Raw genomic sequence first — 25,861 nt, forward strand, 5'->3', positions numbered from 1 at the left:
CAAGTCCTTACTGCAAGCTGGCCAAAAGGTCCCTGCAATCAAAGAAATCATTGTGGTTTTGCATGTGGCGCATTTATGTCCTTTCATCAAGGTTTGTCAGCCATCTAACATGTTCAACCACAAAGGAAAAAATAAAGGTATTTGCTGGGTAGCTAATGCAGAACAGAAACTAAGTAAAGAGAAGAACTGCTCATTCCAGTTTGGACTTTGTGAAGCCCATGAAAAACACAAGTAACATGACACTTCAGACTAAGCAGAACCACCTCAGTATGCAGTATTTTATTAATGTAGCCGTGTATTAAAAAAGCTGTTTGCCTTTGGAATCATTATCCGACCCTTTAAAACTCCTGCCTTCTTCAGGTGTCAAGAAAAAATGTCACATTTCAACTCCTAGACACATATACTAGTCAATTCTACTATCTAATGCAGCAGACACTCTTCAACAGTTACCTCTTGCAATTACCACAGCAGTATACAATTAATCTTTAAATGCATCCTTTTTGCCATAAGCTAGTAGTAGGAGAGCTTGCAGAGCTACTTGCTTGCAAAAACCTCCACAACAATGAATGTTCTGTCACAGCGCTGAAAAAAGATTCCTTCTGCAGAGCATTTAGCAGATATTTGTGTTTGCATGCCAACATGCTAAAGCCACGAGCTACATGTTTTTCCTAATGTGAGTCATCTCTAACAGTGTCCATATTCACAGCCTCCTTGGCACATTTCCTGGGCACATGCCCTTCCACCATAGAAATGATTCTTTATAGCCCAGCTGTCACAAGCCTAGGCATGTCATAGTAAGCTCATGATTTCCCAGAGCTGCAAACTAGTGGGCAATCTGGATCTGTAACTTTCTACCAAAGTACATTACAGTAGAAGCACACAGACATATATTTCTTGAATTGGCTGCAAAACCAGCTCCTAGCTAGTGAATTCAAGAAACTTGCACAGCAACAGAAGAACAGCACACATTTCGCTTCATAAAGGAATAAGTAACCACTACTATGGAACACTAAGGGTACACAAACTCATGCTCTTTCTCCTCCCACCTGCCTACAGCCACTTTGCCTTTCCTTGTTTCATAACACAGTGGTGTGAGAATGAAAAATCCTGCACCTTACAGCCACTATCCTTTTAACTGTTACATTTTTTATTCTTCGTAAGACTGACAAGACTCATCCATCCCTTCCCTGTGTACCAGGTAAATAAGTACTTCATAACCATATCTACCAAGCCATTGCCTTATGGAAAACCTAACTGCTAACTGGGGTAAATCTTTTCCAAGGAAGTCCACTTAGAGACACACAAAGAGTCATGTGTGTGTCTCTGTAAGTGGCAAACAATTACTTATGTGGTCCTATGATAATCCCAATAGACAGACCATTTACACACCTCTTATAAATAGTCACCAAGAAACAAACGTAACCCATATAATCAAAGCTCCAAATGGAACTGAATTTTACTGATACTGGTTATTGATGAACTGTACAAGGTCCCAAACCAGAAAATTGGAAGCAAAAGCAGATCAAGAATTTGTAACCAAAAGTAAATTAGCATTAGTTCACAGAATTCTTTATCTCAAATTGCATTACATCTAAAGCAGAACTAACAAAAGTACCAAGCAGCCAACTAATACTGAAATTAGCAATCCCCCCCCCCGACAAAAAAAGTCACCCTACACCTGTGTATCTTAAACCTTCTTCACAGAAGTAGTTCACATCAATAGGACTCATGGGGTTTATAATTATTACCTTCTCTATACCTGAAACAAAATTCGAAGAGAAACATGAGGCACAATAACCCTTTCTTCTCCATTGCCCAAATATACAATTCCTCCAATGTTTATATCTGTTCCTGTTCACTCATTACATCAAATTAAATTCAAAATGAAAGTTACAAATCAGATTTACTTTTTAGCTCAGATATCAATCCATTTATTGGTTTAATCCCTTTTTTACCACAACTTCCAACACCTTCTGCACCCCTGCTCTGCAGCCTATCAAGCTATAACCCTCTTTTCCTACCCCTTTTGCATTCATATGCTATCAAATTCCACTATTCCCTTTACAGAACACACATAGGCCAATCTTCAAAAGTCTTAATACTAATGGTGTTGTACACATATATCAACCCTACAATAGCTCAGGATCTTCAAATCAGATTTCTGTCAAGCTCATCATTACAGTCCCAACAAGACGTAATTCTGGAAACCCTCTTTTACTTTCCACTCTTTTTACAAATTTTACCCTGACTCTTAGAAACACCTTATATTCACATAAATAATTTCCTTTCTTTCTTTCTTTTTTATGTTTTTGTTTTGCTCTTACAAGGTGCTGTTTCAAGGAACTGTTGAAGAAAGCAGAAAGGGAGAAGAGAAAGCTCAGTACCTCCAAATGATCATTTTTATTCCAACTGATATGCAAGAACTTAGAATTTAATAGTATAAAGAAACAACCTTAAGAATTTGTTTGAAAACACTGGCTACTGAATACAAGAACTGCAATGTTTTAAAACTACTACAGTCCTTATACCTGTTAATTGGGAAACTTCCCTTTTGAAGTTTAGTACTTCTGAGTCTTACCAACTTCTTCCAAATAACAATTTCTGAAAATTCAACCATCATTTAAAAATGCTTACTAACCCATTTTGAACCATGCCATAATGTCCCTTAAGTGTAAAGAATGTAACTGCTCTGCTTTTATACCAGTATATGTATACAGACCAAACAGACACTTAGAATTTGACCCAAAAAGCCGCATAAATGCCAAAGTATGCTTAAGTAAAAGAAAGTTAACTAAGCAATACAGACTACCTAACACTCATATTCAAGATGCCACAAAAACACAATAACTATGTAAGAGCACCAGATTATGATGGACGTAGGTAAAGAAGTTTTCAACAAAAATGTTTTGGACGGCCACGAGAACATCAGATCAATAGGCTGGCAGCCACCTGATGGCAGGACTAATCACATTCTAGATCAAATGCTTTGTGCCAGGAAGTCTATCTGAGCAAAAAAAAAAAAAGAGGAACCAGCCCACAAAACTAATGCACCTAAGCCTGAGCATAAATACATACACATACTCTCTTTTTTCAGCTCTACTGCTGTCTGATGGAAGAAGCTCCATCAACAATGTGTTGGCAGTGGGCTTGCATAAAACTTTAGACTAACCTGAACCATCAGTGTACAATGCTCTAATCCTTAAGACAACAGATTTAAAAATATAAATATAAAAGAGGTAATTAGTCCCTTATCCACTCAGAGAGCTGAACCACTTCATTGAAAGCTCCAACAGCCTCTGTGGCCACTTGCAAGGTACAGCTGGACCTCCCCTTTGCAGCAACAGCAGCAAAAAGTTTGAACTTCAATGCCACATTAATTCTCTCTTTTTATTTATTTCAATCAATAATTGAAATAATTTCAATTATTTCAGCAAGAAGTGTAGCAGTTAATGCACAAGTTACAGAAGGACATTTGACACAAGATTACATATGGTTAGAAAACAATGCTGTGTGATCCTCATCTGTATAGTCAAACTAAATGGGGCTTCACATTACGGCTAATCTAGAAGTAAGCCACTACCAAAACCTGTGGTACTTTTCTCTCCCCCCATCTCCCAGTTTTTAGGCCACCCAAGTCTACTTTTTTTTTTTTTTTTGCACCTGACCTAGCAGTTGTGCAGACACAAGTCAGAATTAGCTGGTCTGTTAGTATTTGGGGTTTGCTCTTTTCAAGGTTGTTTTGGTAGGGACAGGAGCAGACATTGAAGAAACTTGTCTCCCAGATGAAACAAGTCATGATGCAGCCAACAGATCCAACATAAGTTATATGGCAGGAACAGGTAAGCAGGATAGGGAACAAGATACTGCTGCTGCCTATTTTTCATACCTGTTAGATCTGCCTAAAAGCAGGTACTGAGATGTGAAATCACAGACATACCATACAGAGGTCAGCAATCATAGCAGTACAGAGGCAGCTTTTAAAGCCATCACAAGGACAACACAAACATATTACTTTTAATAAATTATATTTTTCATTAAGCTTTCTAAATTTTTATTTAAAACAAGATCAGAATAACATCATACAGTAAAATACTTACACAAAATACAAAATATAGTTACTACAGACTCAGTTTTCTTTGAGATATACTAGGTGATGCTTCCCAACCTTGATGTATTTGTACAGTAAGAATTACTTAGCCATAAAAGGCTAAAAAAGTGCAGAACTGATTACACTGATGCTCTGCAAAATTTTTGAAGTCACCATTGTTTACTAGGCAGATTTTTCAACAGATGTGAAAAAACAGGGCAATATGATGCAGATTCCAGAAAGTACTAATGATCCCTCCAACTGCTAAAGGAAAATACTGGAATAACAAGTTTCTAGAACTACAGTTTGAAACAGTACCTTTGAATAAAGACAATGCAAACTAGGGACTTTTTTACCATTAAGAGCATAGCAAATGACTACAGGGAAAGACAGTAGTAAAGACTATGGACAACAAAAGTTCAGAGTTCAAGATAACATCTCTGAAATAAGAAGAGACCAAACAAATATGAAAACAGGACTTCACAGAAAAATAACATGACTCTAGAAACAGAGATACTGGTTCTTTGGCATCCTTTTGCCTTTTTGTCTTATTTATGGCTACTAGGGGCTCTATCAATGGAAGCTTCCTACTCGTTCTCTCAATCAGTAGACTGACAAGATCTGAGGGCCTATCAGAACAGTTACAGAAATCTTCTTGCTACCTCCTCTGAGCAGTCTGGCCAGATGTCATCTGCACATTTACTATAGATAAATGAAGGCAACACTCATTCAACTTCTCTGCAGGACAGGGTTGCCTAATGAGAACAGAGGGTTACCGGTGTTTCAGAAGAAGAGTAAGCATACCAGAACACAGGCTGGCTCACAAGAAAGTGGGCCTCATTTTGTTCTTGACATTGCCACAAGAACAGAATTTGCAAACCCAGCCTTCCTCTCATTCCAGCTGCAGGAATTCCTAAAGGTGAAGACAATTTCTTCTAGCTTTGGTCAAGAAAATGAAGAAGGCATTTCAGCACCTCAACCCCTCACAAAATGCAATGATGACAACAAGGCTGCAATTGTAGTAGGGAAAATAAAAGATGGTTACAGCTTTTTTCATTTAATCCTAACTAAATGAGTCCAGAGAAGGACAATGGGGCTAGGGAAGGGTGCAGAGCACAAGTCTCATGAGGATTGCCTCGGGGAGGTGGGGGATAAAAGGAGGCTAAAGGGAGATCTTATTGCTCCATACAACCACCTGAAGGGAAGCTGCAGTGAGCTGGGGGTTGGTCTCTTCTCCCAGGTAACAAGTGACAGGATGACAGGAAACACACCCAAATTGTACCAGGTAGAGAAATTTCTTCATAGAAAAGTTTCTTTCACTTTGTAGAAAGGATTGTAAAGCACTGGAACAGAGTACCCAGGGAAGCAGTAGCTACCATCCCTGAAAGCAGTCAGAAAATGTGAACACATGGTTTAATGGTGAACAAAGTGGTCATGGTGCTAAGTTGATGGCTGGGCCTCATCTTGAAAGGTCTCCTCCAACTTTAACAATATTATGACTCTGTGGTCCGAACACCCATCCAAAGTTCAGGACTGTAGTTTGCAAAAGTCAGCTCTGCAAGGGCACGAGCTGCTGCTGTGGGGCTAGGCACAAAGCACAATGATGGATCATCAAGAAACTACTCACACGTTTCACTGCTCCTGTGCTGAGGTAGCACCCCTGTTGCAGGGGATTCTATAGTCTTAAAGTTAAGCAGGAAAAAAATCTCTGTTCCATCTCCTGCCCCTATAAGCATGATGAAACCTGCCAAAGGCTTCCTGCTATATCAAATGACAACAGAATGTACCAAGTCCATTAACTTCTGGCTGGTCCACAGCATACATTTAAGGTCACATCAGTTCAGAGGTGCTCGTAAATGTTAAAGCAAACCAGTTAAACCTGTAAACCAAAACAACACCAACTTTAAACTTAGTGAAGTCCCACATAAACACCCACATTCCAAGTTACATTACCTAGAGTATTCAATACATCCACATTAAAGTTCATGAGTCTCCTAAAGCATTCGAGCTCAGACTTCTTTAAATTCAGCAAATACTGGCACAAAAAAACCCAAAAACCTGCTATTGGCATAAAACCCACCTCATATAAGCTATTCCAATATTTAAGCTGTCTACCCTTAAAACAGTACACAAGATTATCTGATAAAATTTGCTTATTTTATTTTATTTTTATTTATTACTTACTCATCCTGTCATATTTTGGCATAATTGATTAGAAAGCACTAAACTATCAGAAAGGGCTTTCCTATATACACACAGTGTCACTTCCAACCTTCTTTAAAAAAAACAAAACCTAGCCTGAACATCAGTCATCCTCTGGAATACAGGCTTCCCAAACCTTAAACTGTTCCTGAGAAGCTCTTTACTGACTGCATTGCAGTTTGCCAGCCAGCTGTGAACTGGCCATGTTATTCTGAGAAGAATATCACTGATCCTGTGTATGCCAAAGCCCTAACCAACACAATAAGGCTCAGACATAGCACTGCTTACCAACCTCACATTTACCCGATTACCAAAAATAAAACCACATATTAATTTCAGAATCGCATTTTTTCATAAATAATTTTTTTTTCTGGCTGGAGTTAATTTGCCAGAACTCATTGTACTACTGAATTCAGTTAATTAAACTTCATAGAAAGCACTTAATTTTTTTTATTTAGGGTAGACTATGTCACTCATAAAAGTTAATCAGAAGCTATTTTCTGTGTTCTTGATGTCTACAGAAACACCACCTTGACTTTCAGCAGTAGGTATACATCCTAGACATGAGATAAAAAGCCATACAGGTTTTATGTAACAAATAACCTAAAGTTGAAATTATTGGCAGCCATCCTTTATGAACCTTCTGTCACTGTTTCCTATAAACTTTTTTTAAAGAATTCTTAAAATACATTCATCAAATGGGAAGCTGTCTGTATGAAATAAAGGGGGAAATATACTAGAAGTCTTAATCTTCTTGGGTCAATAAATTTAACAGTTCAAAAGAGGGTATTCTCTGAAGCTCCAAAGTGTGCTAGAAAAATATATTTGGAGGATGAAGAAACACAAGCTTAGAGACAGTAATATTTTTTAAAATACATACTACAAAACTAGTCAATACCAGTTTGATATCATTTGTACCTAGTTACAATGGATGATGAAACTACTTATAAATTATCTGCTCTGCCATTATGTATATATGTACAGAAGTCTAAGACAAAGAAATGAAAGAATTTTTAACATATATATATATATAAACACGTCAATCTCAGCTTTTGACACTTATTAACCTAAGCTTAGAGTGCAATGTATATATATATACATGCAAAAAAGTCAGGGGTCTTTAAACATCAATGTTTTAAATATAAACATAAATTAATTTGCTCATGTATTTCTAAATAATAAAACAAGATCAAGAAATATGAAAACATTATTAAGTTATAATAAAGCCATATTTAAAGTTATTAACAAAACTGAAGAAACATTACCAGAGAGACATCTGAATCTTGAAAATAAAACCCATTTCAAACAACGAGGACAGGATAAACAACCATAGAACAAAATCTAACTAAGCTCTTGAAAAATTGGTAAAGCGGAATAAGATGCAAAAAGCAGAGCTGACAAGCTTCTAGACTGAAAAGGTTTAGAACAAGTAGCATAGCAATACTTCCTAAGAGTTCCAGCACAGCAAAATTAAAAAGAGACAGCAAATTTCAGCCAAATTTATAAGAATTTTTTTTTTAATTAACAAAATGAATCCCTAATCCATTTGTAGGAAGAATGTGGATGCTGTTAACATAAAATCTAAAAAAGTAAACAGATCCTGAGAATTTAATTAATTAATTCTATAAGGATCTAAAAAGAACTACTATTCTTCTATTTTTGGAGCATTTAATCAGATCACAGAGGAACAGATGAACATTTCATTTGGAAGACAGCAAAGACCATTAATACAGGTTTTTAACACACCATGGCAGATAAGGAATGGCAATCCCTGTAGATATCTGCAGCCACATAAACCATGAAACTGCAATTTACGTTAACATCAACACTGCAGTTATGTATTTATCCTACAGTAGACAAAAGACCATTAAGACATTGTATTTAAAACCACAATGCCCTTGGAAAAGGGTATTTCTGTTCTGTTTTATATAAATACAACTTGATATCTGACAAAAAGGTGTACCACAAATAAATTTATATTCAGAATGACAACCTAAACTGTTGCCACTTCACTATTGCTTTTGCTCTATTTTCATTAACTCTGATCACAGCAACTGCACACAAAACTCCAACAACACATGCACAGAACTAAGTCTAGAAGGAATGCAAGACTTGCTTTATGGGAGCATTAAGTTGCTTCATATTTAAGACTCATTGTGCTAAAACAGTAATATTTCATATGAACAGATATTGCCTTGTTTTTGGATATGAAAGAAGAATTTGCTATAAAGTAAACACACTTCCAAAATATTCAATTAGATTATACAGAGAATTGTAGCATAAGAAAATGTAACAAGGCAGTATATCACACTATTCTAGGTAGAACCTAAAAATTAGCCAGTGTTTTTAAAAAGTTACTAGAACAAAGAAATTTTCAATTAACTCATTACATGGTAATACTTATTTCAAGCTGTCCTACCATGTATATCATGCAGAAGGCACCAAGAGCTTGACAAGCTCTTCTCACATGATCTCATGACAGCAAGAGGCCTCAGGCAAGCACAGTTGTATTATATATGCCTTCTAAAATTTCAAGCAACAGGTTTCTGAGCACACTGGCAGCTAAAAATCACCTAGCTTAATGGAAGAAGGTGTGGAATAACACAGAATGAAGAACAATATAAATATTTCTCAAAGACAGATCATTTGGTTTACTAAAAATTAAAAAACTCAAGCCCAAAACATTCTGCCCACTTAGAGAAAGGATAGCAATTCCAAAAACAATTTCAATCTCTCTGCCAAAATAATTAATAGAAAATCAAATTAAGAGTTCCCGACAAACAGTAACTCTTTCTATCTAACATCCACCAGACACATGGTCAATACACATGAGGCTGCACGGACAAGCAGATGATAATTGGTGAAGTGGCTGGCAATATAAACTGAGATCCTATAGTTTTCCTACTTGCTTACTTCAAAGAAGTTTGTTCTGTGACAAGACATTATTATCTTTCTTGCAATTAGTGCTAAACTGTCCAATCACAGAAGAAATAAAGTCTCCTAATCACTCAACACATGGAACACTAATGTGTTGAACATTCTCAGTGACAGATTATCTGCATTGTCAGAAACAGAGCTAAAAGATGGTCAGACCCTTGGAACTACATATGTCAGTCCTGGCTTCCAAATACAACAGATACCTGCAGCAAACAGACTTCAATTTCTAGCCAAGAATATGAACCAAATCATTTAAATATCAATATAGTCCCTTTTGTGTGTGTATGTATATGTATGTGATGGCACAATATCTCTATCTGATAACAAGACCTTACTCTTATTTTAGAAAGCAAATAGAACTGCAAAATGTTTCATTTGCAAAGATTCTACCACTTCAGCATCACCTGATAACCATGACACATTAATTTTTAACAGCATTAAAAAATGAGCTTTTTGTTTTAAAGACCAAAAGTGCTGTAGTACCAATTGTCTTACAAACAACACACATTCACAAAGGACTGAAGCAATGAGTACATGAGTAGTTGCACATTCCACTAACTGTAGAAAGATCTGTACTTCACTGCAAAAGTAACTGAGTCACACACAGGCACTACTGGTGCTGTATCTTAAAAAGCTGACACAAGCTGAAAAACCCACAGGCTACTGCACTGAACAGAAAAAGGGATATGGAAGGTATCAGAGGGTCCCCCTTAGAACAATAAGCACAAGTATCCCTACTGACCCTTCAACCCAGCCAAACTCATTCAGGGTACAGAGACCTACAATCTCCTCTCACCTGCCATTAGGAAAAGCAGCCACTGCCATAATACCTTCAAAAAACATCAACATTCACTTAGATCAAATCTGAACACTGCATTTTCTTTTTCAGCTTCATCGTAATTATACATATTTTTAAAACCAATAAGAGGTTTTCACATCAGACGTTTTCTTATGTTCCACTTCTTATCCAGTAAGAGCTAATACCCCTTGCCGATTTCTCATGTGGGCACAGATGACACCAAGGGTAATAGGAACCATCACATTCAATATCAGGGCTCTGAAGACAAGGGTCTGGAGGCCCAGGTAGTCTTTTCCTTAATTATGCCAGTTTGGGTAAATGATGAGAAGTAGATGGATTTACAAAGTAAACTGGCTGCACCACTGGTGCTGGCAACAAGGTTTTGGTTTAGAACTCTGCTGATTGGAACCCATCTCATGAAACAGGTCACATAAGCCTTTGCCAACAGAATGCCCAACCTGGTAAAGTGAGTGTTGAACTAGGAGAGTGGGAGAAAAGGACTGTGTGATATTCCCTTGCATCCCTGCTGAGACATAGACACACTCAAATACCTCTGTGAAGTGCTGGCACACCAATTAAGGCAGTATAGGGAACAAGCTCCAAGAATTTGAGATCTCTGTGCAGTCACAAGGCTTTGATCTCATTGCAATTACCAAGACATGATGGGGCAGCTCATACAACTGGAATGTCACAGGGAAGGGCTACAACTGTTTAGAGCAGATAGACCAGGAAGCCACAGTGGTGCAGCTGCCATACTTCATTTAGCTATCAGTCCATGACAGTGTAATTTCTAAAGCAGTGGTAGAAGCCATGAGGAAAAATTTATCAAATTTACTGCCCTCAATAAATTGCCTTCTGATGCTTCTGAGACCAAACCTATACCTAACACCAAAGTCCAGTTATGGTAACAAGTTATCAGGTCTAAAAACTATTACCAAAGCCCTTCGCTGATAAGATATCCAAGCAACCTGTTCCGAGCACAAGGAAGAAATGAAAAACTGTCTCTTACTTGAGTAATGCATCTCCTGAATCCCGAAAATTACCTTAAATGTCTTTTTTCCTTTGGAAATTAACTGGCAATCTCAGAAATATAGACAAAGCAGGGTTCCCCTTTCAGAACCTTCATTCTATTCTTTGCTGATAAATAGAATACTTCCACAAAAGCAAAAGCAGACTGAAGTAAAGCATTTTCTGCCTACTTCCAACTTCAAATCCTGCCAAGACAACAATCTCTTATCTAGATTCTCATCTCACTGTCATAAAAGAAAGAGCTATCGGGACAGGAACAAAGTCTACCCAAGGAATAAAGTAATACCAAGAGCTTCCAGATATTTCCACAACTTTCAAGACATAATAAATTACTACATCTATCCAATTGAAAATAATAACAAAAAAAAGAAAACCTTAACAAAAGGACAAACTATCAGCACACTTCAAACTGAATCCTGACAATAATAATAATATGGCAGTAGGAGGAAAGGGAAACAGATTCACAAGACAGTTAACGGAAATCCCTTCCATTATTAGCTTCATTTATGTCTAATATGCAAAATTATTTACTTCAGATTTTAATTTTTAAATCACTCAAACCAAGGCTGGGTTCAGTCTCCTCAGAAGGACAACCTAAATAATTAGAAGGATCAGGGACCAAACCTTGACAACGAATTTCAAGCTTCACAAAACAGCTGAGACTAATTGCTTTTAATGTTTTGATAATTCAAATGCAGACTTAGGTTGAATTTTCCAAATTTAAATCACCTAATATTAAGAGAATCTGAACATATTAGAGCTCAGCAAACTCATGTTACATAAAGGGGTTTTTGTACAGAAATAGCAATAGACATGCATTTTTTCCTATTAAATTCTGTCACTTTGCAAAATATAAGAGCTCATTCTTTCTTTAGAGTTCAAAGGACAAAAATATATTTTTCTTCAACCAAGGTTTGACAAATCTCACCAACAAAAACAGGCACAAATGGAGAACCTGGAAAAGAATTACCTGTAAAATCAAATCACCACCATCTGTGAGTATCTTACCTTTAAATAGGATCCATAATATTTAGTTACATATGGGCTGTCACACTGACTCAAAACCGTGATTTCTTGTTGGATGTCTTCTATTTCATCTTCTGCTTCTTCTAGGTCAATAATTTTTATAGCAACAACCTTCTGAGTCCGATTGTCAATTCCTTTAAAAACTTCACCAAAAGACCCCTTACCAATTCTTTCCAGTTTTGTAAATAGTTCTTCTGGATCTGCCTTCAGAGTCTGTTAAAAATAAATATAAAGAGAAAAGTTGCTCAGTATTTGTAACAAAATGTGGAATTTTTAAAGGCAACAAACACTTCAAATTCTGCATATTCCTATTTATCTAGCTACCTTTTTCTACCTCCATAATGGTCATGTTCTTTCTAAATCCCTTGGATGCACACATTGATGCATTTATGTTTCACTGCATATAAAGAACAAATTTAATACTGTCCATGTGTCAGGGGTTTATCCTATTTGGCAACAGAAAATGTTGCCATCTCAATTTCTTTTTTTTTTTTTTTTGCCAATAAATAGAATCCAGAATGAAAGGTCATTACAAAGATTTGGTTTTTATTAAAAGCAAATAGATCAAACACCACTACCAATAAAAGTAAGCCATCAGTCTAACCTTTTCTCTTTAAATTGTTTCCCTCCTAGATCCCAAAATCCCTCTTTCATATTTGTCTTGTATCTCGACCTCCTAAGGATTTCATTCACTTTCTTCAGTGTACAGAGCACTACTTCCTTTTGTTTGTGTGAAAAACAATCCTCTTCAATTTTCTCCTACTAAGGATCACCTGCATGAATAGCCATGCTTCCTCCTTCTCCTTGATGCCAAGGTTTTCTCAAAGAGGATTTATTTTTCTTCTTCTCTCAGTTGCATAGTCATTCACTCCTTAAAAATATCCTGTTTCCAGCTTTCTTGATTTGAACAGTCACATAAAAGCTACAAGTGCTCACCTAAACATGTAAATGTAGGACTTAACACTGCCACATTTGGTTTTTCTCCACTATTAAGTATTCAGCTCATCACTGCTGCTCTGATTTCTCATTTCCATTGCACAGATGGTCAATTCCACAGTATACCTTCTTAATCTAACACGGAGCATGGAGCCTCACTAGCTAACAAAACATACATACATTACAACTACAGGTGGGTTGGACTGTATGATCTGTAAAGGTCTCTTCCAATCCAAACAGTTCTATGATTAAACTGGAAAAGTCAGAAATAGAGGGAATAGTCATGAATGAATAAAGACAGGATTACTTAGAAACCTGTCCTTAAGAAATAAAATTAACACTTTAAAAGGATGGCACTCATGCTAGCTAAGTGAAAATACATCATTGATATAAAAAAAGGCTCATACAAGAAGCATTCAGTAATACCTAAATAAGCAGAAAACAACAGTTTATACTTAGCCCATGAAGTAGCATGAAGAGGGCAATGAGAATTTCTAAGTTACCACTGACAAACACTGAAACAACATTTTCTTTAACAATTAAATTTAGCTTATAAAGCACCTCCCACCTATACCTTTCTGCTCTCACATCTCAAAGTTACATAATTAACCCATACAGCTGCAAGAGGACGAAAACCTAGAACACACTTTCTCTGGAGGTATCTAAATTTCACAGCTGAAAAAGGTGTTTTGAGGACCAGGTAGATGGGACTGACTGAACCCAAAGATATACCCACCATCTGGCACAAACTGGGAGTACACAACAACTTTTAGTACTTTAAAGTCAGCTATAAGACATCACAGCTTTCAAATAATCATTCCAGGGACACATCACTGGTGAGATCAGCCCAAAGCAAAACCACTAAGTGTACCTACTGCAAGACTTCACCAGCCACAATAAATTCCCCTTGCTTTACATCTTACTAATCCATCCTTTTATCCAAAGTCAGTTTTGGGAAAAAAACAGAAGAGCATGGGTTATATCACCCTTTTGCCATTAAAGGAACAGAGCAAAAGATCCACATCCCTTCCACCAAAAGCAGCTCATTCCTCCTTTAGTTTCAATGTAATGAGAACAACATACTATTACACACCATTAAATATTACATACATAATATATCTATATATGTATGTGTATATATATATATATATATATATATATATCTCCCACTTGGACACCAGACCAGGGCACTTCATGTTTCCCCACAGTCATCCCTTAGCTGCACAGTAACCCTTACCAGTACTTTCAGGGACATAATTTCTAAGAGATCACAAAACTACAAACCAAATTGTGCTTATTGGTTCTTCTCATGCCTCACAGAATGCTCGGCTGTCAATATTTAATCCGGTCTTCTCTGAGAACTCTTCATGAATAAAAATAACCTTAACAACAGCATCAGATACTTTCCCTTGTGGAAAACAATTATCCATCTACGCTTTCATACATCCTGTGTCACGATTTGAGATGATGTGCTGTAGAGAGCTGTGCATGCCTAATCCAACCACATAAGCCTCCTAGTTCCATTCACTAGCCACGGGAATCTGAGCATTACATCATTACAAAGGCATCTGGGTAAGCCACAAACCAATCTCAGTGGCAGCTGCCTAAACATTCCATGTTTCACCTCCTGAGACTAAAAAGCCAGCACTGCTCAGTTGCAGTGCACTGCAGTTGTTCATATGGAGAAAACGTAAGAGCTACCTGCCAGCAGTTTTTGTAAGTTCTACTGGCTGTATGTATACACCCCCTATTTTCCCTTTTCCCATCAACAATCTATGAACTATCATCTATTAGAGCTCCTTGTTTCACAGCACCACAGTCTCCAGAGCCTTTCAGGAACCTCACAGCTTCTTGGGATTCTGGTGTTAGGCTGGCAGTTTTATAAGACAGCTGTGAAAGAGATTTAACAATCACAGAAAAGCATGGAAGATAACTGCTCATGGAAGACCCAAGAAGAAGGGAACAACTGTTCACTTGAATTATTGTAATCAAATTTTTGCAGCCATTTTGAAATGTTAATTGTTCAATAATAAATAACACAACTTCATGGGATCAAAATCATTATCAATAATAATGTTATTTCAGAAGTTTCCTGTGAAATGACTAATTATTGAAACAAATAAACCCTTCCTTCCCAGTTTACAACTTTTGTAAATTCATTCCTTTGTTCTAAAATGGCAATTGTTAAGTTGCCATTCCTGAATTTTCTTCTGAGCAACAGGAGGTCGCAGTTGTTTCAAAAAACACAAACACACTCTTGCTCTGTAAGAAGGTCTCCAATTTCTTCTCAGAACATCAGCTGTTTGAAGTGAGAGCCTTAAACCACTGGCAACATGTGTTTTTACAAAAACTAAGAGTTGGCTTCTTTAATGACCTGCTTTCTTTCAAAAATATAGCGATTAGGCCTCCAGCTACATAATGAACTGCGTGAACCTGAAAGTACGTGAGCGGCTAATTCCCACCCATTTTTCCAAAATCACATGTGGAAAGGATTCTTGCCAAATTTGGTTTTGCTTGGATTTGTAAATACTTCAAACAGAGACAAAATAAACAAATAGCTTCATAAATATTCTCTCTACACAACTATGTAGAGAAAATTACTTCCACAGACACTCCCACTATGGTTTTGTTGACTCTATTCTTTGCAAACTTTTACTAAGCATAGAGTTTATTCCTACTAATAGTAAAATAATGGGAACTGATAAAAGAACCATCATGTAACGGAGCACATCAAATATTGGTAGAAACCACAGATTAGAACATCAATATCTGCTGCAAATGGGTAAAGCTAATAATCTTGATCAAGAGCTAGATCTCTACCACTATAACATTTTTTTCAAAGCTTACCACAGAATACATACTGCAACAAATTAAAAACAAATAATGGAGCATTCAGATTGAATGACTCCTGAACTTTCAATTTCCATAGACACTTGAATTACTTCGCTTTTTATTTCAAATAGTTTTTCACACTTCTTAACATAAACTGCAACCATCTTGTCTCACTGTCCAGCTTGTTCAGCCATGCAGAACAAAGTCCTTTTCACCATAAGCAAAGCCACCATTCACCCAATAATTTGAGTAATCTCTCTGTACTTGTTCCACATTGGATTTATTATTTTTGACCTTAATCAGCCAGAAGAACATATTCCATTTCAAATTAACTCTTCTTAGTACCTAACAACACTGTTGCCTACTTCTACAAAATAAAAACAGTCCAATACATTCTCAGATCCTATTTTTTCAATTTGGTCTCATGGCTCAAACTCAGCTGCAGCCAAATAAACCAAATCACCTATTCCTAATGCTCTGCATTTCCAACTAATGAGCTCCTAGATTTTTGCAAAGGCTATTTGTAATTCTCATACTTAAAATAAGCTGCATTTTAGGCTCTTTTGTTCAGTAATCCCAATCCCCATGGTTGCACAGCTCTTCAGCACTGCCTCTCACATGTAACAGGTGCCTTTAAATTTTGTCTTTTTCAGGCATTGCCTTTTTACCTTTTTCCATGCAAAGGTCACTTTTCAGTCAGCAACTGTCGAGAACAGTCCTGGAGAGACCAGCAGTATCACCCACTCAGACACCACCTCTGCAGTACCCTCTTCACAGTCAGGATTACACACATCTTGTAACATATTTATTTTTATAAATCCCCAATTCTTATCCACACTTACTGTCCCTTAAAGCTCAATAGAAAATGTTACTGTAATTCAAACTATTTAGATCCAACTTTACCCATAACCATTCTGAGAGAAGATACAGCTTTGAGTCTTTTTCCACATCTCACTCCAGTTCTTATTTCTAACCTCTTTTTATGAAGAATCGTTCCAGTTATTGTAGAAGGCATTAAAAATATTTCTCTTTAATTTAGAAGAATTTAAAGCATCTCCATAATTCAAGTTCTTGAGATTAACTATGCAACTGATTGTATTTGCAGATCTGTTATTTCTCTATGCAGCTCACTTGAAGTAACAATCATCTTTTAACATTTCATTTTGTAAACTTTTCATTTCACCCAATCAATTTCCAATTTTTCAGTCCAATTCTCATTCCCTATCAAGACTGAGCCCAAAATATGATAATCTGAAGAGGTTCAGATATTTCTGGGGATATTTTAGCTTAGAAAAGAGAAGCCTGGGGAGATGAAAATCTTACTGTGCATGAATACTTGATGGAAAGGAGTAAAGAACACAAGGCCAGGCTGTTATCTGTGGTATCCAGCAGAAAGACAAGTTGCAATGGCCAGAAATTGAGTTTTAGGATACTTCATCTAAACTTCCAAAAATAAAAAATAAAAAAATAATAAAAAAAAAAAAAAGGAAAAAACAAAACAAAAACAAACCACCAAAACGGAACAACCACAAAGCTAAAAAACCGGCTTTTCTTAATATAAAGATAATGCTGCATTAGATTAGGGCTGCCCAGGCAGCTTGTGGATCCTCTGAGGTATTCAAAACTAGGCTGGATATAGTCCTGAGCAATCTGGTGATTCTACTTTGAGCAGGATGTGGACTAGATGTGCTCCACAGGTCCCTTACAATCTCAGCTATTCTGTGATACACTTCCTATCACATGAAAAATTAGTTTTGCTGCTAAATTTACTGCACAGCAATGTAATTTCTTCAAAATTGAAATACCATTGCTGCACATAATTTCTTTACGTTTTATCTTTGGACAGACCAGAGAAAAAAAATCTGCCAGAGAAGTCCACACAGGAAATTTTCCCATGTACCCTGAGAAGTTTGAGCCTAAAGCAAATCAAAGTGACCAGCAGGCACAGCTGATGTCATTCTTCTTCACACAGCTCCCCGTTTCAAGAAGGCACTGCAAAGGTTTCCCTAGATCACTACCTGAAATCTTTCAAAAACCCTGTAATGTCTCTTCAGCTCAACACAAACCAGTATTAAGGAGCTCCCCTTTTTACTTTGATCCCCCCAACAAAGTTAGCAGCACAAGGGGCAGCAGTAAAGATACATAAATTTGGTAAATTGCACAAATTCAAACCAGCCCTCCCACAAACCTGGGCTACCAAAGCAGGGGGTACACCCATATAAGATGCTTTTGCATCAGATCAAAAACTACCTCCAGGAACGAGAAGCCTCAAAGTTTGCTACCCAGAATTCCAGCTTTCTCAGAAGCTCACAAGTTCTTGTTTTCAGCAATATATAGATCCCATATATGAATAATTGAAACAACACACAAAATTATTTCCTACAGTTGGTGTGAAATTGAAATATAAAATAGGCAGTAAAAAGACTATAAATTGTTTGGTTCAATTGTATCAGTTCCTACCCCTAATTTCAAAGAGCAGCCAGCTAACACAAAAAGAAAAATATAATCAAGTATTTGGATTTATAGTCTGGGACTTTTATCTAAACAATTAAAAAAAAAAGACATTTTTAGAAGCCTTAAAACTGGAACCAAATTTGAACCATCTCTCAGTCTTATTTATCAATAAAAAAGTAAAATGAGACAAATTACCATAGCCATCTTATAATGAACAGCAACAACTGATTTTTATTTTATTTTAAGAAGACTAATCTACAAAACATTGAATGAGAGGTACAAAGACTAGAATGAAAGCATTTATCTGTAATGACTAGGTGTAGAACTAAGATCCAGCTCTTTCACTGAGAATTCGTCAATTATAAAAAGTAACATGTAATAGTTTTCTTTTTTTTCTTCATACATATTCCATATTTCTCACTTTCAATCTCCAATACTATAATTATTCAATTCAGACACATGCTACCACAAGGAAATTGTTTTTTTGGGGGGGAGAAATACAACATGTCAAAAATACAGAGAATTAGCAATAGCAATACATTTAACTATTGAGAAAAAGGAACAACGGCCATAAATTCTGCTGTGAAACTTCAATGCATTGAAACAGGAGAGAGAGGAAGCAAAAAATAAAGCTGTAAACCTTGCATCTCAAACACTGAAGGTAAAAACATGTAGCATGAATCACTATGGCCTACTAATAGTCATATTTGTTACATAGTTAACTCTCTTGTTCTGATTTCTACCTAGATTGAAACTGGATGTAAGCACATTTCCAGCAGGAGTAAAAAAGTTGCCTAAAGTTAGCCTATCATAAAAGTATTCCTCAGCCCTTGTATAACTCTCTTTCCACTTATTTTCAATGAAGGTGCACTTATCTTACATTCAGAATACAAAATATTCAATTCTTTATCAGTAACACAAATATGCAAAGCATGCTTCTAGATTTCTAATTAACCAATATCATTTTATGGGTGCAATGTGCCCTGCACAAATCAGTCTGAAATGTTCCGATATTTTCCATTCAGAAAACTGCTTAGTGTACAACCCTAAGAGTTTAATACCAAAATGAACAATAACCTAACTGTAGCCTGGTTCCAGAAAAAAAATATTTAATTGGAATTTTTTCTGAGTTTCTGAAGTTTCTCACTTTTTAGTGCAACATCACTAAAAACTTTCATAACCCATACCTAACTTCCTCCCTTTCATCCATTACACTTCTAAACTGTAAATGACTGTAATTAAAAATCCCTCCATGCCTTGGGTGAATACTGAAAACAACATACAAGTATCAGCAGCATGGACAGTATGGCAGTGAAAAAAAAGATGTATTCTAGACACCAAGAAAAAGACAGGAAAGGAACAGCGTCCCAAGAACAGCTTTAAAATAATGTCCCACTGTTGTTTACACTTGCTAAAAAGCTAAAACTTCCTTGATGAGAATCACTCTTAATTAGCCAAGCTACTGATAAAAAGAAAAATAAAACAGTAGCTGTTTAGGAAAAACCCCATCATTATGGCAAATGGTTGAATAAAGAATGCTAATTGAGGCAATTAGAAAGTTATGTTGCATTAATACTACTTGAGAAAAATAAGGAAAATAGCGAATTTTAGGTTCTACAGCAATCCCATAATTTGAGGGGAGACTCTTCTTGCACCCATTATATCTAACAGAAAACCCAGATGTCTGTCTCAAGAAGCTGCCAAGCAGAGCAACTAAGAATACAATTAATTCTCCTGATTCAAGCCTCACTTTTTATCAAGTTACAGTGCAGAAGGCTCTTAGTTCTATACTAATATACAACCAGCACAGTCTGACATTTGTGCACACATGCACATGGAAAATTATCCAGATCAACAGTTTACAAGTAAAACCCATTTTGATTATAAAGCTGCATCCACACCAATTACTACTTTTAAGCACACAGAACACTGCTGAGTTAAACAGTAGTCCACAAAAAGTGTATAATCACAAAAGCAATAACCAGATCAAAATCAATCACAGGCATAGGATACCAGGTTGGAAGGGATCTCAAGGAAAATCTGGTCCAACCCTTCCCATCAAAAGCACAGTCTAGGCAAGGTACTCCAACACCCTGTCCAGGCCAGACTTAAAATTTTGAGTCCAGCATTGGGGAATCCACCATTTCCTCAGGAAGATTATTCCAATGGCTGATTGTCCTATTTGTGAAGAACTTTCCTTTTGTGTCCAATCAGAATCCTCCCCAAGTGTAATTTGTATCTCTTATCCCTTATCTTTCCATGTGATTCCTAGTATAGAGGGAGTCTCAATCTTCTCTTCAGACACCTTTTAAATACTGGAACATGGTTATAAGGTCTCCATCCTGGGTTGTCCTTTCTCCACCTCTCTCAGCCCTCCCATGTGAAAGGCTTCCCAGTCCTCCAGTTATCTTTGTGGCCCTTCTCTCGACCCTCTCCAGCTATTCGCATAATTTTTTGTATAGAAGGGACCTAATTACTATAGGATGGATTAAGTATTTTTTTATTATTATTGATTTATATTACATGCCTTGTTGACTTTGTCCATCAGTGTTTTGTGCATCCTCTATTCCCCTTCCCACTCCACTCACAAGAAAGGGAGTACAAGAAGAATTTAAGCCAATTTTGAAAATGCAGCCAAGAGACATTTTCTACTTCAGAAACACAAAAGATGCCACTATTTAAAGCTGACATCAGAGCTTTGTACACCACTCATAACACAAGGCACAGTATTTAAATGTGTCTGCTACATCAGTAGCCTTTTGTCTCTCCAGGGAACAAAGATGCCAGCTGGCTAAGAGGGTACCTTAAACACACATGAAACTTGCCACAACACAGGGCCAGACCGACTGGTCTATGAGGACACCTGAAAGACACAGTCACCACAAGCTCCATCTACTTACCTATTCTGGAAGGCCACACAATGGAAATAGGTTTTCCTGACTCTCAACAGCTCCATACATCTATTACATAGCCCTGAAACAGCCTTTCACTACAGAGGGAGAAGATGCCCACTTCTTCACCAATTAAAACTGTTGTGTCTTGGCACCCAAGGGCTGAGCTTGTAATACATCACAGAATAATGACATCTGTATTCAGGATATTTTAAAACTGATTAGCTAAGATCATAACGGTCCAAGGATCTGTCCGGTACTTAAGTGCTGTTAAGTTAGTGCAAAGTATTTGTCAAACTGTAACACAAATAGTAACATTGAGCACAACCTCTCAAAAAAAAAAAAAAAAAAAAAAAAGAAAAAAGAAAAAAAATCAAACTGGGGAAAGCTAATATCCACAGAAGTTGCAAATGGAAAGCAGAAGAAGCTAAGTGGCCTTTCCACAGTGCCTTTGATTTAGCAACACAGTATTTTGGAGTCACCAAACACAGAGCTCACACAGGAAGTAGTTAAAACAGTTTATTGTAAAAGGAGAATGAGTTACAATAAGAAAGACAGTAATACCTATAGTGTGTAACTACAAAAGAACAGCCATGCCGGATCAGGACAAAGGATCCTCTAGGCCAAGATACTTTTCCTAGGACAGCCAAAAGTGAACATCTTGGGAACAGCACAAAAATAGACAAGTAAACAGCAGCATTTCCCAAAACACCCTTCCAGGCTCTGGCAAACTGACACTTCCAATGATTTCTGAGCCCAAAATTGTGCCTTTATAATTAAAAATATTTTCTGTTCATTTCTCAAGCTCCCACTTAAATTTAGTTAAACTTCTGATATTTCTTGAAGCAACACAGCTTGAATGTCAACTCTTATTTACATTTTGCATGAAGAACCTGTAGCTCTTGTACTGAAAATACAATGAAGAATGAATAAAAATAACTTACTGCATAAACACTGTTATTGCTACAAAAACAACCGAAAAGGAAAGAAGATAAAAAAGGGGGCTATCACACAGAAGAGGCTTGTCTTAAAGATGATGGAATTTTAAAAGCACCACAGGAATTTATTACCATAAATTTATAAACAAAGTACTTGATTTAAAATACAGCTTCCTTAAAGAAGCTCCATAAGCTTGCCACAGCCTTGAAATGCAAGCCAGTCTGAAAATCAAGGTCGTATACACTTACTCTGAGCCAGTCTTGCAGGAATCTCACACGTTTACAGGCAAACACACACTCTCCTCAGGCCACTTCATGAGGCATGAAGAAGCAAGACAGCACATCCTCAGTTTAGTCATGATGGATCTTCACCCTGCACACTCAAACTCGTATCTACACAGAGCCCTTAAAACAACAACAACAGAAACTTCAAGTCTGAACTTAAACTGCACAGACAGAAATTTAGGTCAAAACCCAACTCTATTTCAATTCAGGTTACAGCATGCCCATTGTGCAGCAGACAGCAAATCTCAGGTTTTGACAACCTTCCAACACCATCCTACATTTCCTCCACAGTTTCTCATTCCTTTGGCTCACTTTCTACCCACTCACTTTTTATGCATCACTCTTCAAACATGGATCAGACATCTTGCTTAGGTGGAAATATATTAATCATTCATTCCTCTACTCTACTGACACTACCATGCTCAGGCCAAACAGCGTTAATAAAAGTGATGTCCCTCCAAGTGATTTTTTGGGGTTAAGAAGTTACCCTGCTCACACAAGCACAATGGCTGCTCTCTTGTGTGAGTACAGCAAAGAATGTCAGAGAAAGCTGCATAACTTGTCACTGACACTGCTTCCACCGTTTGTGGCAGAAGCTGGTAGGTGGGGAGGAGGGATCACACTACAGAAAAAGAAGAGATGGTCCCGTGATTTAGGCAATTTAATTATAACCCAGAGAACTAAGCTATATTCCTCTCTTCTACACAACAAAAAAGTCCCAAATCTTTTTCTCATCTAAGCAGCTGTCACACATGGTATGTACTTTACTCTTTGAACATTTATTTGGAAGTGAAATCAAAGAGAATTGTGTACTGAGAACAGACCACTATAAAACTGCTATATATTCTGACAGAATGGAAATGGATACAGACATCTTGAACTGGGCACAGAAAATTAGTGAGCAGCATTCACATTGCTCACAGAATTTATGCCTCTACCTATCGGCAGATCTCTGGTTTGGTGTTCTGGGGGTTTTCTTTAGACTATGAAAGTTTACACTTGAGCAACTCAAACAGTAACAGAATAAAAATCATGAGAAAAAGAACACCATTTTGAATAAAATTATTTGAAGCAAAGTCCCAAATTATGTGGACTAACAAGAACCCTGAAGAGCCACACATTCAGGAGAGCTAACAGTACTACAAACCAAATAATAAACCAAGCCAATAAAAAGCACAAGTCCTCAGATCATGCAGTGGCATACATCATCAGTACATGCATACTGATGGAATAATCTTCGTTCTCTCACTTACAAGCAGCTACAAATCTGATTTTTAAATGCTAAAGTGTTATAGGTTCTGTCTCAAAGCAGGCAGTTGTTTTAGTCTAATATGTCTCAAGGGAATTTTTAAAAAGCCCAAACAATATCCATAGTCAATCAAGAAACCATTTCTTTGTCTCTGGCAATCGGCAAACTGCTCATATTTGAAAGGTGAACTGGAACTCTCAACAGCAGGACCTACACAGCAATAGATTACTTAGCTCAGAGGGTGGGCCTACGTAGGCTACAGGGCATCCACTACTATGTATGAGCACATAATTCATGCTATGCCTAAGCATGTAATATTTTCAATTCAAATCTTCAGATTTTGGAAAGAAAAGAAATTAATGACTTAGAATCCTGACTCACAATAAAACAAACTATGGTAAATCCATATTTAACCAAGTGATGCACAAACACTTTTAATCCAGGAGACAAATTTAAGAGAAACTCTTACATGTCATTCATAAGTTGTCCCTTTGAAGATAAGGGCAAGAAAGTTTCTAATCGGATGTGGGGAATATTAGTATAGCAACACACAGATACCACTGACCTTAATGTTTTCCTGGCAGCAGTTGCCATTTAAATCAAGAAAATCGAGCTCAGACTAAGCCAGCTCAGTCAGCACAAAACCACACTAGTTATTTCAAATACATAGTTAAGACACAGAACGAGCAAATTCCACCGTGTAACAACAGCAGCTGACGAACTCTCGGAATCAAACACAGGAGCCAAACCCGATCCCCGAGCACCCACCTCAGAGCAGCACCACAGACACGGGCACTGCAGCATGCGCTGAAGGTCAACATTGCCAGGCCCTGCTTGTACCGACTGGCTTATGCATGCTTCCCCCACGCACCCCAAACTAACGGGGCCGAAAATCGCCCACTGAGCCGTGGCTGGCTTCAGGGATTAAAACACGGAGAACTGCCGGCCGGGGAGGGGGCCACACGGCACGCCGCGCTCCGCCCGCTGCGGGGACAGAGCGGCTGCCGAGGGCGGATGGAGGGAGAGAGGCAGGCAGGGATCCACCGGGCGGAGGGACCTCGCTGGGCGCCACGCCAAGCGCTGACAGCACGGTTCGTCTCCATCCCGCTCGTCCGCCCCCAGCCCGGCCGGGCCAGGGTCAAGAGCCGCTTTCTCCTGTCCCCCCAGCGCCGGGAATGCCCCTCTTTGCACCCAGCCCGGCCCGAGGTGCGCGTCCGTGCCCGCCCTTGGGGCAGCTGCTCACCTGCATCCCCGGCAGCCCCGCCTGCACGGGGGAGTGAGCCATGGCGGCGGCGAGGGAGGCCGGGAGGCAGCCGAGTCTCCTCAGGCGGCTCCAGGGCACAGAGCTGAGCTCATCTCCACGCTCCCTCTCACACAGCACCGCCGCCCTCCTCCTCCTCCTCCTGGCCCTTCCCCCGGGCGAGCAGCGCCTGTGCGCCGGCGGTGGGAAAGGGGCCGTCCCAAGCCCGGGCTCTCCAGGCCCCGTCACGGATGCAAAGGCGGCAGCGGCTTCCTCATCCCTCCTCCTCTTCTTCCTCCTCCTCCTCCGGGCCGTGCCGGCGACACGATGACAAACCTGAGGCGGGAGGAGGAGGCGAAGGAGGAGGAGGGGGCGGAGCGGCAGCGGCGGCCCCGCCTGCCGTGCGCGGTACCTGCCCGCGGGCCGCCATGGGCGCGGCCGGGGCCCCGCGGCCGGGGCCGGGCTCGGTCGCGGTCCCGGTCCCGGTGCCGGTGCCGGTGCCACGGCCGGGGAACGCACCGCAACCCCGGTGCTCCGCAGAAGGAAGCGCTTGGCTTCCTGTCAGAAGCCGCAACCCAAAATGCCAGTCGTGCTTCTCCTGTAGTTCCCAAGCGGGAGCACAGTGGGTCAGCACTGAGGTCTCTCCCACACAGGAGTTCTGCGTACATGCAAATCCCTCGAGAACTCGACAATGTTCTATTCTTTGTTACAACTGGAATTTAACAGCGCAGTCGCACAGCTTCCCGTGTGCCATGGAATGTCCTAAAATTCTCTCATTTTTCCGCCCCGGCAAAAAAACGTAGGGAGCTTCATGAGTGTTAAAAGTTTTTGAAACCTGTCAGCCGGTAGGTCTGGCATCCATGGGATAACGAGGCTCGCTGTCTTTCCAAGTGATTTTGTTAAATGATGTCAGCATCCACTGCAGCATAAGTTGCTTTTCACTTGATAATTCACTA

At 38.5% G+C, this 25,861-nt stretch overlaps 1 protein-coding gene across 2 annotated transcripts in view; it reads right to left on the minus strand.

Annotated features, from left to right (window-relative positions):
* Positions 1-25,279, minus strand: part of STK24 (serine/threonine kinase 24) — a 51,784-nt gene extending 26,505 nt beyond the window's left edge. Inside the window, exons 1-2 of one of the 2 annotated variants that reach the window (XM_021530280.3) lie at positions 24,909-25,279; positions 12,063-12,293 (exon numbers count right to left, since the gene is read on the minus strand). In XM_021530280.3, the coding sequence (XP_021385955.1) occupies positions 12,063-12,293; positions 24,909-24,950 (273 nt within the window). In that variant the 5' untranslated portion in view covers positions 24,951-25,279. Of the gene's footprint in view, positions 1-12,062; positions 12,294-24,433; positions 24,656-24,908 lie in introns of those variants that run through there. The other variant, XM_077781493.1, reaches the window with a different exon arrangement.
* Positions 25,280-25,861: the final 582 nt, after the last annotated feature.

This window comes from Lonchura striata, chromosome 2, assembly GCF_046129695.1.
Source record: "Lonchura striata isolate bLonStr1 chromosome 2, bLonStr1.mat, whole genome shotgun sequence".
NCBI classification, from domain to species: Eukaryota; Metazoa; Chordata; class Aves; order Passeriformes; family Estrildidae; genus Lonchura; species Lonchura striata.